Source organism: Emys orbicularis, chromosome 4, assembly GCF_028017835.1.
Source record: "Emys orbicularis isolate rEmyOrb1 chromosome 4, rEmyOrb1.hap1, whole genome shotgun sequence".
Lineage (NCBI taxonomy): Eukaryota > Metazoa > Chordata > Testudines > Emydidae > Emys > Emys orbicularis.
Window position 1 is genome coordinate 3,986,509 of NC_088686.1, and position 14,360 is coordinate 4,000,868.

The 14,360-nt window shown below is 44.5% G+C and overlaps 1 protein-coding gene across 1 annotated transcript in view; it reads right to left on the bottom strand.

Annotated features, from left to right (window-relative positions):
* Positions 1-789: 789 nt before the first annotated feature.
* Positions 790-14,360, bottom strand: part of MIS18BP1 (MIS18 binding protein 1) — a 38,551-nt gene continuing 24,980 nt past the window's right edge. The window contains exons 11-16 of the mRNA XM_065404400.1: positions 14,013-14,182; positions 11,750-11,895; positions 6,057-6,202; positions 3,023-3,107; positions 1,112-1,172; positions 790-887 (exon numbers count right to left, since the gene is read on the bottom strand). Coding sequence (XP_065260472.1) covers positions 790-887; positions 1,112-1,172; positions 3,023-3,107; positions 6,057-6,202; positions 11,750-11,895; positions 14,013-14,182 — 706 coding nt within the window. The remainder of the gene's footprint in view (positions 888-1,111; positions 1,173-3,022; positions 3,108-6,056; positions 6,203-11,749; positions 11,896-14,012; positions 14,183-14,360) is intronic.

Below are 14,360 nucleotides of genomic sequence, written 5' to 3' on the forward strand. Positions count from 1 at the left end.
GACACATTAAAGCTCACTAGGGTGAAAGCCTCCCTCAATGCTTCTAAGGCTATAGCAACTCAGCAGAGAGATGCACCTGGTGTCAGGCCCTAGGTGCTGAAAAGTGGGACTTGTCTTTTCTTTAAGAAGCCTCTCATACAGATCCTACATGGCCAGAGATCCCCACTCTCTCCTCCCCCCAATTTAAAAAGGCTTTATAAAAAAAATTCCTACATACTATCTAAAGGGTACAGGTTTGCAACATTAAGCAGCTGGTAATTAACTGATTTTATATTTACACCTTTACATCATTTACTATAACAATGACATGATTATGAAACCGTTGAGACATTTGAAAAGCATTGAGAAGAGTTATTTAATAAAAATACAGCGGTTTTCAATATAGGAAATTAAAAGGCCATTTCATTACAAACCCTACTGTAGGTTTATTACACTACCATTTTTAAAACATTATTTTTAACCTTAAAAGGAAAAAAACTTTTGACACTAATTGGTATTTTATAAATTTTCCCCCCAAGAGGAAGTGAAGTGAGAGGTACACCCTGAACTGGGACAGAGTTTTAATTTACACAAAAGATCAAGTATTATTAATCGCATCAATAGGTATGACTGAAACAAGACTCGAACATAATTGGACACCTTAAAACACTACAGGCCAAATTTCAGTGTGAGACGACCAAGTCTGGGAGCACACGTTGAAAGGGCCAGCTCAAGCCCCTTGGAATATTTTGCCCTTTAATTCAGTAAAGGTTACAGTAAGTGTTAAACTATTTACAACCATGGACTTGGTTAAGTAGAAAAATAGGAATCTTCTTGCTCTTCTTCATCAGACCGCTCTGCTGCTTCACCTACGAACAGCTTCCCTATAACAGAGTCATTCACTGCACCTGCAACAAGGAAAGCATGGGGGGGAAAGTTGACTGGAGTAGCAAAGCACTTAGAGACAGCAAGTGCAAGCAGGAAGTGAATTGCTGCTGATTTTGCTCCAACAGAACAGCTTTAGGGAGCATACTACTGCACTCCTAGCTTGAAGGCAGCAATCACCTTCAACTCAGTATCTCAAAGGATTAGGCCTGAAATGAGGAAAAGCAGCAAGGATAACAAAGCTCACCTTGATCGAAGGCAAATGTGGTGGTTCTTCCCGAGGTTGGAGTGGTAAACACAGTTCGAGCCTGATTTAAATGACAGGGGAACAAGTTTACACAACTTTGTCCATTGTTGCATCAACTATAATGAAGATACTAGTTCACTATTATAATGCAATTATGTGTGGTGTAGGGCCCCATTCAGTAGCTGGCCTCAGACACCATCCACCAGATTGGGTCCTCCAGGTGAGACAGATTTTGTGAATCCCACCAGGGCTTTGGCGTGACCTAGGTACCAGGAAGCAGTCGATTTTGCACATGCCCACCGGTGGGAATTTAGTACCTATGGGGTGAGGCAGCAGCTGAGCTTGGGTTTGGAGGAAGTTAGGCACGTGGGGTAGATTCACAAAGAAACCTAGGCATCGTGACCGGGAGCATCGCCACGCTTAACTGGGTAGGTGCCTAGAAAATCATGGATTCACAAAGCCTGGCTTTTGCACTCGGGCTCCTACGTGATGAATGGAGGAAGCAGCACCTGAGAATGGGATTCACAGAAATCAGCAGGCTAGGTGGCTCCTTGCCCAAGCCAGGCCATGGCAGGTGCCAACATGAGGGAGGTATTAGGTGCCTATCGCCAAGAGAGGGGCAGGGCTTAAGTCCAGGCTACAAGGAGGCACTTCCCTCAGCTTCAAACACTCTGAGGGCATTAGGCACTTTATTTTTAAATAGTAAGAGGAGCTCCCTCAACTTTTATCCCAGTGGTTAGGGGACTCACCTGGGTGGTGGGAGACCTCTGGTTCAAATTTCTCCCACTCCCTGCACAACAGGGAGCAGGATTTGAACTGAGATTACCACCTCTCAGGTGAGTGCCCTAATCACTGGGCTATGGGAGACTGTGATGGGGGAATCCGGCAGGCCGCCTGTTGAAGCTGTTCCATTGTGGATAACTAATGTTTAAAAACATGATTAGACTGGGGGACTGGACCTTCCCAGGTGAGTGCTCCAACCACAAGACTACCCCATTACTAATGCTTTCTCTCTGGCCCCATGACTCTTTCATTATTTAAACCATGGTGCAACAGCATCAACAGGAGAGACTGAGGGAGCCCAACATCAGAATAGCTCAACAGTGAGAGCTGGCAGATCCCAGCTCAAAACCCTCCTACATCCCAGGTGAGAATCGTGACCACTGGGCTAAGAGTTTTGAAGGAGGCTTTCTCCTCTTGTGTAAGTTGCCTAGAGGGGTCTGATTCAGTAAGGGAGCTTATCAGACAGGGCCCTGGAGGCTAGTCAGGTGTTTATCTGCCTATCTTTTCCTAGATTGTGCATCGCTCCGAGCCTTAGGCAGCTGGATGCCTGACCTGGCTGCCCGCAGTTCTCAGTGGCCATGGTTCGCCGTTCCCAGCCAATGGGAGCTGCGGGAAGCAGCAGCCTGCACGTCCCTGCAGCCCACACCGCTTCCCGCAGCTCCCATTGGCCGGGAATGGCAAGCCACGGCCACTGGGAACTGCAGACGGTCAATGTAACCTGTCTCGCGGCCCGCCAGCGGATTACCCCGACGGGCCGCAGGTTGCCCACCCCTGACCTACAGGGCTAGGCAGCAGCTGATCACATGTTCTGAGGAGCTACATTTTGGACTTTGGCACCTAAAGTGCTAGTTAGGTTCCTAGATCCCTTTGTGGATCTAGCTCCTAGTGTTTCTGCATTTAGTCGTGACCGAGAATTGCCATTTTCTGGCTAGAAGTTGTTTTCTCCAACATACAGTTTTGAAGACTGGGAGCTTTTACTATAACAAGTAGGTCCACAATTACATCTTTGCAATTGTGGGATTTTTCTGATTCCATTCAGCAGGAGGAACAGCGCACAGGAACTCCTGGCTACATACTCCATACTAGCATCACTAGTTTTCAGTTCAAATTACAGGAAAAAATCATTACCGATTTCTTCTTGATGTTGCCCCAGGTACCCTTCTTGCCTTGTGTGTTCTTTTGCATTCTAAACACATACTTATCGTAATCATGCCTGTAAATACAAACAATTCAGTCAGTATTACTGGTGTATCTACTATGTAGATTCTAGTTGGTACAATTACAGCCATTATAAATTAGTTACCCCTTAAGGCAGAAAGGTAACTGAACCATTTTAAAGAAAAATGGATAACATATTTAGTCTTATTTTTAAAAAATCCAGCACTATACTTCTGTGCATGAATTGTATGAAACTTTATAGTAACACTGTAGGCAGAATGTGCAACAGCTCTCTTAAGTGAGATACCAGTGAAACAGTCAGCATCCTCCTCTAAAAATATAGTGCTTATCCCTTCCATTCAGAAGTTAGCATTCGCTAAGCTTAGCACCCAAGAAGCTGCTGCTTCTTCCTCAATCAACCCCTGAAGTGAAGCCTTTTGTATTAGCCACAGTAGTTAGGAATTCTACTTCAGGACTTCTAGGAGCTACTGAGGGTTTGGCCAGGTCTACACTACAAACTTTTGCTGGTATAATAATGTTGGTTAGGGATGCAGTTCTTTAAGACATTTTTATACCAGCAAAAAGCCCTGCTGTAAACTGTGTAGATGCAGTTATACTCCCAAAAATGTCTCTTTCATAGATCATAAGACCAGAACTGTGACCTTCTCAACTGGTCTCTGTGCATAACACAAGCCATAGAATTTCCCTGCAATAATTCCTGTTTGAACTAAAGCAGAGCTTTTAGAAACACATCCAATCTTGATTTAAAAATTGCCAGTGATGGAGACTCCACCACAACCCTGAATAAGTTGTTCCAGTGGCTACTTATCCTCACTGTTTTAAAAAAAAAGTCTGAATTTGTTTAGTTTTAACTTCCAGACCATGGGACTTTTCCCAGTATAAGCTGCATCTCCCACTACAGGGGTTTGCCAGTAGAGCCATCCCAGCTACCCTTTTCCTAGAGTGCTCTGGGGTGGCAGATACTGTGCTCCCATCTAAGCCTTATCCACTGGTTCTCATGATTACCTTATATATGTAATGGAGAAAGAGGAAACATCAAACAGCTGGTGGCAACTCAAACCCAATTTTTACCTTAAAAAGAAAAAACCACACACTACTGAACTCCACGCATGAATGAAGTGAAAGGCGCTCAGATACACTGGCAGTGGACAACTAACAAAAAACCCCAAGAAAGATACAACAAACCCTACACTGCTTCACATTTTCCACACTTAGGGCATGGCTACACTTGCAGATGTAGAGCGCTGTGAGTTAAACCCGCCTTCGGAGAGCGCAATAGGGAAAGCACTGCAGTCTGTCCACACTGACAGCTGCTTGCGCACTGGCGTGGCCACATTTGCGGCACTTGCAGCGGCATTGGGAGTGGTGCATTATGGGCAGCTATCCCAGCATGCAAGTGACTGCAATGTGCTTTTCAAATGGGGAGGTGGGGGTGGAGTGTGACAGGGAGTGTGTTGTGTGTATGTGGGAGGAGAGAGTGGATTTTGGGGGGCTGAGAGCATGTCAGCATGCTGTCTTGTAAGTTCAGACAGCAGCAGACCCCCCCGCCTCTCTCTCTCTCACACAGCATTCCACACTAATGGCTTGCATGCCGGCAGTCAGAAGCGGAGCTTTGAAAGGGCATTTCCGCATTCCTACAGGAGTTCAAAACAATGACAAGAGTGGCCACGTGACTTAAGGGGATTATGGGACGTTTCCGGAGGCCGATCAGAGCGCAGTAATGCAACACCCCGTTCACACTGGTGCTGCAGCGCTCCAGCGGGGGCGCAGCAAACGTTATTCCTCTCGCCGAGGTGGAGTACCAGCAGCGCTGTAGCCACAGAGTCAGAGCGCTCTATGTGCCTTGCCAGTGTGGACGGGGAGTGAGCCAGGGCGCCCGGGGCTGCTTTATTGCGCTGTAACTCGCAAGTATAGCCAAGCCCTCAAGATGCTTTTTTTTTGCACTTTTTAATTTCCCATTTGGTATGAAGGAATCTGGTTTGGAACTAAAGCTAAAAATACTTGAAGGGATACAAGTGAAGTGCTGTATTTGGCCCTTAAATCATCTTTAAATGCTAACATTCTGTCCCGGCTTTTCCTTTTTGCAAATTGCCTAAAACACAACACTCCTGGCTCCCCCTTCCAAACATTCAGTTGCAAGTAATCGAAAATGACAAGTTCACTTCTGAACCAAATTTCTTCAGATTTTTTTTGAAGAAATACCACCGCCAGCACCAAGACCCTGCTAAATATGAAGCTCAATCACTAGTCATAAGAGTGAAAAAGGGCAATTAATTCAGTAAATTTCTTAGATGTTTATTTTCAAGTTCACATAGTTCAAACAGCATGAGCAATTTTGTTAAACATCTCTCTCTGTCCAACCAAAAATTCACAGGAATGCAGGATTTCCTATGCAGGAGACTAGCCTGCATTAATATCCCAACTCAACAACTGCCCGTTACTGATGTTTCAGAGGAAGGCAAAAAAAACAAAAACAAAAAAACCCCATAAAACCAATGAGAGAAATATAAATGTACCTGAACAACTTCTAACTGCAATTAAACACAACAGGAACTTTCTGTTGTGTCCTTACAGAATCTTTCAAATGCTGGGTTTTTATTTAAGATATAAACTCTTGGTATTCACCTCTAACACTTCCTAGACCTCAGCTCTGAAGCATGGAGACCGTTTTGCTAAGTTTTAATTAAACGTCGTAATTCTGCATTTTCATAAAGCTGACACGTTCTGAATCCCAGGGTGCCATCCAAGCCAGCTTCAAAATATTAAATTTCTTAAAAGTTTACTCGTTGGTTGTAAAGTTTAAACACCTGTACAACAATAACTGCAATTTATATGAAAAAGGTAGAGCCTGAACAGTGCAGATAATGCCCATCAGAACCTCCTGTACAACTAAGGAAGCAAAATGGATTCCTTTTAAGTAGAAAGACACAACTGAGAAACGCTTTGTGGCATTACACAATGAACAGCTGTTTGTAGCTCTTACCTGTTGATAGATCCCAGCATGCCAGGGCTAATATGATCACACTGAGGGGTTTTTACCAAGGGGAAGACAGCTGAGGAAGGTGTGATTGGATTGCTGTCCATAAGCTGGAAGACATCATCATCTTGGCTTTCCCGGAATGTTGGGAGCTACAAGAAAATCACATAATTGTCCTCATCAATGAACTAGCACTTTTAGAAACCTATTCATTTATGACAGTGAATTAAAGATGCACCTTACTTATTCTGCTTTCCCCTCTTTGGCCTCTGGTTAAGGAGCACAGACTGGAAATAGCCTGCAGCCAAATCCTTCTTCATTTGGACAGCAAAAGCCACAGCACTTGTTTTTTGTTTTAGCAGACACTAAGAATATTGGACTGGGTTTCAATTCAGCCTCCTTTTATACATGCACAATTTTACATGTGCACTTTTTAAAAACGAATGGCTCCTGTCAGGTTTATGCTTGTAAAGTCTGTCTGTACACACGAGACAAGGCTTGAAAAGCATGCATGCAGGTGTATGGACACGCAAAGAGAACACCCACCTTTAAAAAAATAATCAGACCACACAACTGTGGAATTTTTCCATCACCAACTGCTAGTCACACAGAAACTTAGCCATCACTTGGATCTCACTTGCAGAATAAAAATTCTAACTAACTACACAAATCTGACATCAGGAATCATAATACTCAAAAACCAGTGGGAGAACACTTTAACCTGTCTCGCCATTCTATGACAGACCTGCGGGTGGCTATCTTAAAACAGAAAAACTTCAAAAACAGACTCCAATGAGAGACTGCTGAGCTGGAATTGATATGCAAACTAGACACAATCAACACAGGATTAAATAAAGACTGGGAATGGCTGAGCCATTACAAACATTGAATCTATCTCCCCTTGTAAGTATTTTCACACTTGCTTCTTATCAAACTGTCTGTACTGAGCCATCTTGATTATCACTTCAAAAGTTTTTTTTCTCTTACTTAATTGGCCTCTCAGAGTTGGTAAGACAACTCCCACCTGTTCATGCTCTCTGTATGGGTGTGTATATATATCTCCTCAATATATGGTTCACTCTATATGCATCCGAAGAAGTGGGTTGTAGCCCACGAAAGCTTATGCTCTAATAAATTTGTTAGTCTCTAAGGTGCCACAAGTACTCCTGTTCTTTTTGCGGATACAGACTAACACGGCTGCTACTCTACACCTCCAGACAGTTTTATTACCTGCCTCATTTTAGATTTATAAAAGAAACTTCCCTTCATATTCAACCTGTCTTCAAACAAGCGCTAAAACAACATCTCTCAGAACAGTCTCTGAGCCATAGCCAGGTCTGGAAGAGAATTGAAAGGGACCTAACGTCCTGAAAGGGAAAGTATTGCTAGATTTCATGTCACCTCCTCTTCAAATTTCCCCAAGAAAGTCAGATTAGAGTAGTTGCTGGGAAAATCGTTACCATCGAGGTTCTTGAAGACAGTGCACCAGGATTTATTTGAGGGTCTATGTGACAAGAGGAGGCTGGGGAAATGAACCTGGTGACATCGCTATCCGTAGCTTCAAGGAGCCTATTCTAGCTATTTCTTAGACACTTCTTTGGAAGTTCAAGTCTCTGCAGTACTTTCGATTGAAGGCCAGACGCTTGCAGCCCAGCATGTCTAGGAGCACCTATCCCAGGGGCAGCCGATTTTACTGCTGCATTATGGGTGTCAAAGGCAGACCTTATGCGATGCTTAGTAAAGATAGTCTTTAAAATTTCTTACATCTCTCTTTAGGAAGAGAACTGAAGCCGTGGTGAACCTTCAGTTGGAGTGAGGTAAAGGCAGTAGAGCCTTGGGGACCAATATATTCTCAGCTCAGAGTCTAGAATTATAGCCTGGTGGCAAACTGCAATGCTATCAGTAAGACTTTCACTAGCCGGGTGCGTGAAGGAAAGACTCCATTTTTAGAGCGCTTCCCTGCAATTCCTATTCTTAGAAAGCAAATGGTTAATTTGGCTGTCAGTCCTGCAGGACAAGAAACCAGCTAGTATACTAGAGATTTAGAATGCATGCCAAGGACACAGCAACGTCACCTCTTCTGAGGAGTCTAGATCTTCTGCTTGCACTTCAGCTTCCAAAGTTTAAGGCCCATTAAGGGACTGTTATAAATAAGATCTTACCAAATCTTATCAGTTTCGCACTGTACTAACCTGTGAATCATAGAATATCAGGGTTGGAAGGGACCTCAGGAGGTCATCCAGTCCAACCCCCTGCTCAAAGCAGGACCAATCCCCAACTAAATCATCCCAGCCAGGGCTTTGTCAAGCCTGACCTTAAAAACATCTAAGGAAGGAGATTCCACCACCTCCCTAGGTAACCCATTCCAGTGCTTCACCACCCTCCTAGTGAAAAAGTTTTTCCTAATATCCAACCTAAACCTCCCCCACTGCAACTTGAGACCATTACTCCTTGTTCTGTCATCTGCTACCACTGAGAACAGTCTAGATCCATCCTCTTTAGAACCCCCTTTCAGGTGGTTGAAAGCAGCTATCAAATCCCCCCTCATTCTTCTCTTCTGGAGACTAAACAATCCCAGTTCCCTCAGCCTCTCCTCATAAGTCATGTGCTCCAGCCCCCTAATCATTTTTGTTGCCCTCCGCTGGACTCTCTCCAATTTTTCCACATCCTTCTTGTAGTGTGGGGCCCAAAACTGGACACACTACTCCAGATGAGGCCTCAACAATGTCGAATAGAGGGGAATGATCACGTCCCTCGATCTGCTGGCAATGCCCCTACTTATACAGCCCAAAATGCCATTAGCCTTCTTGGCAACAAGGGCACACTGCATGGGATTCTTCCATCCTAAGTGCAGGACTCTGCACTTGTCCTTGTTGAACCTCTTCAGGTTTCTTTTGGCCCCAATCCTCTAATCTGTCTAGGTACTCTGTATCCTATCCCTACCCTCCAGCGTATCTACCACTCCTCCCAGTTTAGTGTCATCTGCTAACTTGCTGAGGGTGCAGTCCACACCATCCTCCAGATCATTAATGAAGATATTGAACAAAACCGGCCCCAGGATCGACCCTTGGGGAACTCCGCTTGATACCGGCTGCCAACTAGACATGGAGCCATTGATCACTACCCGTTGAGCCCGATGATCTAGCCAGCTTTCTGTCCACCTTACAGTCCTTTCAACCAGCCGATATTTCTTTAACTTGCCGGCAAGAATACTGTGGGAGACCGTATCAAAAGCTTTGCTAAAGTCAAGGAATAACACATCCACTGCTTTCCCCTCATCCACAGAGCCAGTTATCTCGTCATAGAAGACAATTAGGTTAGTCAGGCATGACTTGCCCTTGGTGCATCCATGCTGACTGTTCCTGATCACTTTCCTCTCCTCTAAGTGCTTCAGAATTGATGCTTTGAGGACCTGCTCCATGATTTTTCCAGGGACTGAGGTGAGGCTGACTGTCCTGTAGTTCCCCAGATCCTCCTCCTTCCCCTTTTTAAAGATAGGCATACATTAGCCTTTTTCCAGTCATCCGGGACCTCTCCCGATCGCCATGAGTTTTCAAAGATAATAGCCAATGGCTCTGCAATCACATCCGCCAACTCCTTTAGCACCCTCGGATGCAGTGCATCCAGCCCCATGGACTTGTGCTCATCCAGCTTTTCTAAATAGTCCTGAACCACCGCTTTCTCCACAGAGGGCTGGTCACCTCCTCCCCATGCTGTGCTGCCCAGTGCAGCAGTCTGGGAGCTGACCTTGTTCGTGAAGACAGAGGCAAAAAAAGCATTGAGTACATTAGCTTTTTCCACATCCTCTGTCACTAGGTTGCCTCCCTCATTCCGTTAGGGGCCCACACTTTCCTTGACTTTCTTCTTGTTGCTAACATACCTGAAGAAACCCTTCTTGTTAATCTTAACATCCCTTGCTAGCTGCAACTCCAAGTGTGATTTGGCTTTCCTGATTTCACTCCTGCATGCCTGAGCAATATTTTTATATTCCTCCCTGGTCATTTGTCCAATCTTCCACTTCTTGTAAGCTTCTTTTTTGTGTTTAAGATTAGCAAGGATTTCACTGTTAAGCCAAGCTGGTCACCTGCCATATTTACTATTCTTTCTGCACATCGGGATGGTTTTTTCCTGCAACCTCAATAAGGATTCTTTAAAATACAGCCAGCTCTCCTGGACTCCTTTCCCCCTCATGTTATTCTCCCAGGGGATCCTGCCCATCAGTTCCCTGAGGGAGTCAAAGTCTGATTTTCTGAAGTCCAGGGTCCATATTCTTCTGCTCTCCTCCTTCCTTGCGTCAGGATCCTGACCTTGACCATCTCAGAGTATCAGGATTGGAAGGGACCTCAGGAGGTCATCTAGTCCAACCCCCTGCTCAAAACAGGACCAAACCCCCAACTATTTTTTTTTTGCCCCAGATCCCTACATGGCCCCCTCAAGGATTGAACTCACAACCGTGGGTTTAGGAGGCCAATGCTCAAACCACTGTGCTATCCCTCATGGTCACTGCCTCTCAGGTTCCCATCCACTTTTGCTTCCCCTACTAATTCTTCACGGTTTGTAAGCAGCAGGTCAAGAAGAGCTCTGCCCCTAGTTGGTTCCTCCAGCACTTGCACCAGGAAATTGTTCCCTACACTTTTCAAAAACTTCTTGGATTGTCTGTGCACCGCTGTATTGCTCTCCCAGCAGATATCAGGGTGATTGAAGTCTCTTCACTTACTTGAAGGAAAGGTAGACGGTTTCCATCATGCCTAGCAGCAAGTGGTTTTAATTCCAATCCTTTTTTGGGTTCTACTACAAAGTCAGGCATGCAAGTACACAAAACACATTACCACAAACAATATAAACACCCAGCAGTGTACCTGGAAAGAAGATATTAGGTAGGGGGGCTTTCTCCCTATTCTCAAGCAAATTTTCATATAAGATGAACAAAGCAGGATTTAAAAAAACATGTGTGGGGGCAGAGGAAGGTAGCTTGTTTTTTTAAATAAAGAGATTAGAAATTCAGGTCGTGTCATAAACAATAATTCTCTAGTCTTCCAAGAAGACCAAGGTAGACAAGGAGGCGAAAACTGATTGAAAGGATATTTATTGGGCTGAAAGCTCTTTGGCCTACACAATGAAATGGAATCGCTACGGACAACAGCTGCAACTGAAGCTGAGCTAAACCTGATTTAGATGCAGGTGTGGGCAAGAAAAAATTCTGTCTCTGGTTCTGTTTTACACAGTGGATAACACCTTTGAATTGTTGACATCTATTTACTCAAATGTATAAGAAACACTTGGGAGAAAAGGTATTTGTTAAAATACTCAGTATGCCCCTGAATGTCTAGTGTGAGAACTGTGAGCTTTTAAGAGTTCTCCAGCAAAACCAGGAAGGACCACATTCAATATCCCCAATTTTCAAAGTTACCAGAAACAGTTTTTTGTGAGAGACAGACAAAGCGAGCATGCACGCATATTTCAGAATCTCTTTACACATCATAAAGCAACAAAAATTGGACACAGTTTCTTTCCTTTGCCGGTCTCCTTTAATCCATTTACACTGGAGGTCCAAATTGCCAACACTCAGCCATAAGTGGTCAAAGATATAAGCCCCTTCTCCCAACACAAAGTCACTGACCTATGATCCAAGAAATTGAACAGGCAGATTTCTAAAATAGAAGATTCAATTTAATATATTTTTTAAATTACAGATTTACCTTTACTCTTCTATTCTGTAGGGGTGTTGCACTGAAAATATCATCGTGGTCATCCTTTGGCAAATGCTCCAGGAAGTCTCTCATCTGTTGTTTCCTTTTAAATGTTCCCACCTTAGCAGTTATTACCGGCTGTTTCTTATCTGAATCTGCCAACATATTACATTTGTTCAGAGCTATTGGCTACGCTATTTGGTCTTGCAGATTATTAGTTATAGACAATACTGTTGTGATGCAAAATCCTCAGTCTTACAATCTTTGAAGTTTTCCTGCTCCCTGTACTTCTAGTTTCTATAGAATTTATACTTTATTAAAAAAAAATGGCAGCATTGTAAACATCAATTTTTTAGCTATTTTATTGGTCATTTAAGCAGAAATATTCTGTGTGTTTACATATCAGATATGAAAGACATTAGGTTTCTGTTGTACAATCTGTGAGCTCAGGTGCCTTTGGCTTCATTGTGCCTCAGATCTGTGCAACACACTGATCAGACCTGAGATAGATTCAGCAGCTTCTGAAGTGAGCATTCCAGAACTAACTTTGTACAATTCAATGAGGCTTCCACCCTCTGCGGAACTGAAGCCACTTAGTTCTCACAGTTGATAAATTACAGTTTGAGTATTTAACATTAAAGCTTCAGAACAGACATGGGGACTAGCAAATGGGAGATGGTGTAATAGGTTGTGAAAGTATGTATGGAACACCACGCTACCACCTGGCAGATGCCTGCCAGGAGACGTCCGTTAGGGAGGCAGATGTGGTTGCTTGTGCCCACACTGAGTGTGCCATAATGCCGTCAGGTGGCAGGGTGCTGGATGCCTATAGCATTCACAGATGCTGCCTGAAACCCATTTTGAAATTCATTGGGGGGAGAGGGCTTGGCCCTTGGAGCAGTCAGCAACAGCCACAAACAGTCTGGGAGAGGCATGAAGGAAGCGAGTTCTGAGCAGATAGAAAGCCAGTGCACGGCGGACGTCAAGGGAGTGAACGCGGCTCAGGATGGAAAACTGGAAGGTGAACAGATTGGTTGAGGTAGAACAATTCTGACATCACATTTGGGAAGAACTTGGGATGCAGTCATAAGGAAACCTTGTCCCTATGAAGTAAGTGTGTGTGTGGGGGGGGGGGGTCAGCCATCATGGCTGCCAGTTTGATAACTCTCCTGGCCAAAGTGATAGCCCTGAGGAAGGTTACCTTCTTGGAGAGATGTGAGAGGGAGCACGTGGCCAGAGGTTTTGAAGGGAGGTTTGGGGAAGGTGGAGAGGGAAAGATTAAGATCTCATAGATGCACAACTTTTAGTACCTGAGGGAAGCTGTTGGGAAGGCCTCTCATGAAGTAAACAGTGATGGGGTGAGTGTAAACAGACTGTACGTCCACAGGGGGAAGGAAGGCATTTAGCGCCTCCAGAGGGACCCTGACAGCTGAGGGCAAAGCCTGACATTTTGAGCTCTAAGAGGTAATCCAGGAGGGCAAGGATGGATGTGGCTGGGACTTGGGGGTATGTGGGCCACAGGTGTACCGGTACCCAGCCAGCAGCACCGGGTCACATGCTAGGGGTGAGATGCGTGGGCACAGGAGTCTGAGGTTCTCCTGGAAGCAGGGGAGAATGTCGGGTCCAGCTCAGAGAAACTGTTGGAGTCCGATGAAGCCTCCAGGAATGGTGGAGTCGTTGGTACAGGGGGTCCGCAACACACAGCCTGGAAATGCTGCTTTTGGAGCAGGGACGGGTCATCCACCAGAGTGGGAGGTTTGATTGTAACAAGCAGCAGAGAATGGAGGTCAGACATTTGAGATGCACCCATGGGAGAAAGGGCTCACAATGTCCTGAAGTACGAGGAATGTCCCTGTGAGCACCCGAGGCGGGTGTCTGGGGTACCGAGTTGGCTGACAGGTGTGGAGATGCTGGCGGCATGGATGGTGCGCACCCTGGAGAGCGGTCCAGACGGGCAGCCTTACCTTCAGAGTGAGGAAGTTTAGGCTGCTGCAAATGTTGTGCACCACTTCAATTCTCACTGGGCTAACAACATTACAGGATTTATAGGCAGCTGTTATTAGATTCTATTCAGCAGGGGCTGTACTGGTTTAAATCCAATGTGTATGCTGAAAATGCATCAATATCAACTTACATACGACACATGCAATAATACCACTTCTGTGTAAGTCCACCTGCTTAGTGTGGACTGAATTAAAAAACAACTGCTTGAAAAATCAGAAAAATGAAGAAATAGAAGGCACATACATGATTTGTGCAGAAAGGCCAGTACCTTTTTGTCCTTTTTTATCTAACGCAGTCTTTGTGACATGCTTTTTGGAACCTTTTGTCTGATGCTCTTCCATATATTTCTGCTGGCATTCTTCCGCAGATCGAGTACCCAAAGCCATTGCTACATCCAACCAAAAGCCATTCTTGTGTTTTGGAAAAGAAGCAACAGCCCTGTAAAGAGAGCAAAAAATGTAATAATCTATAGCCAGAAGAAATGGGTTGAACTACATGTTCATTCAAAAGTCAAACCTCTGATCTACACGTCATAAGACGGACTGAATCTAACATTTAAATTGTTAGGTTTAAAAAAAATGAAATCAAATTTTAAAAAAGGAACTCCACAGCAGGC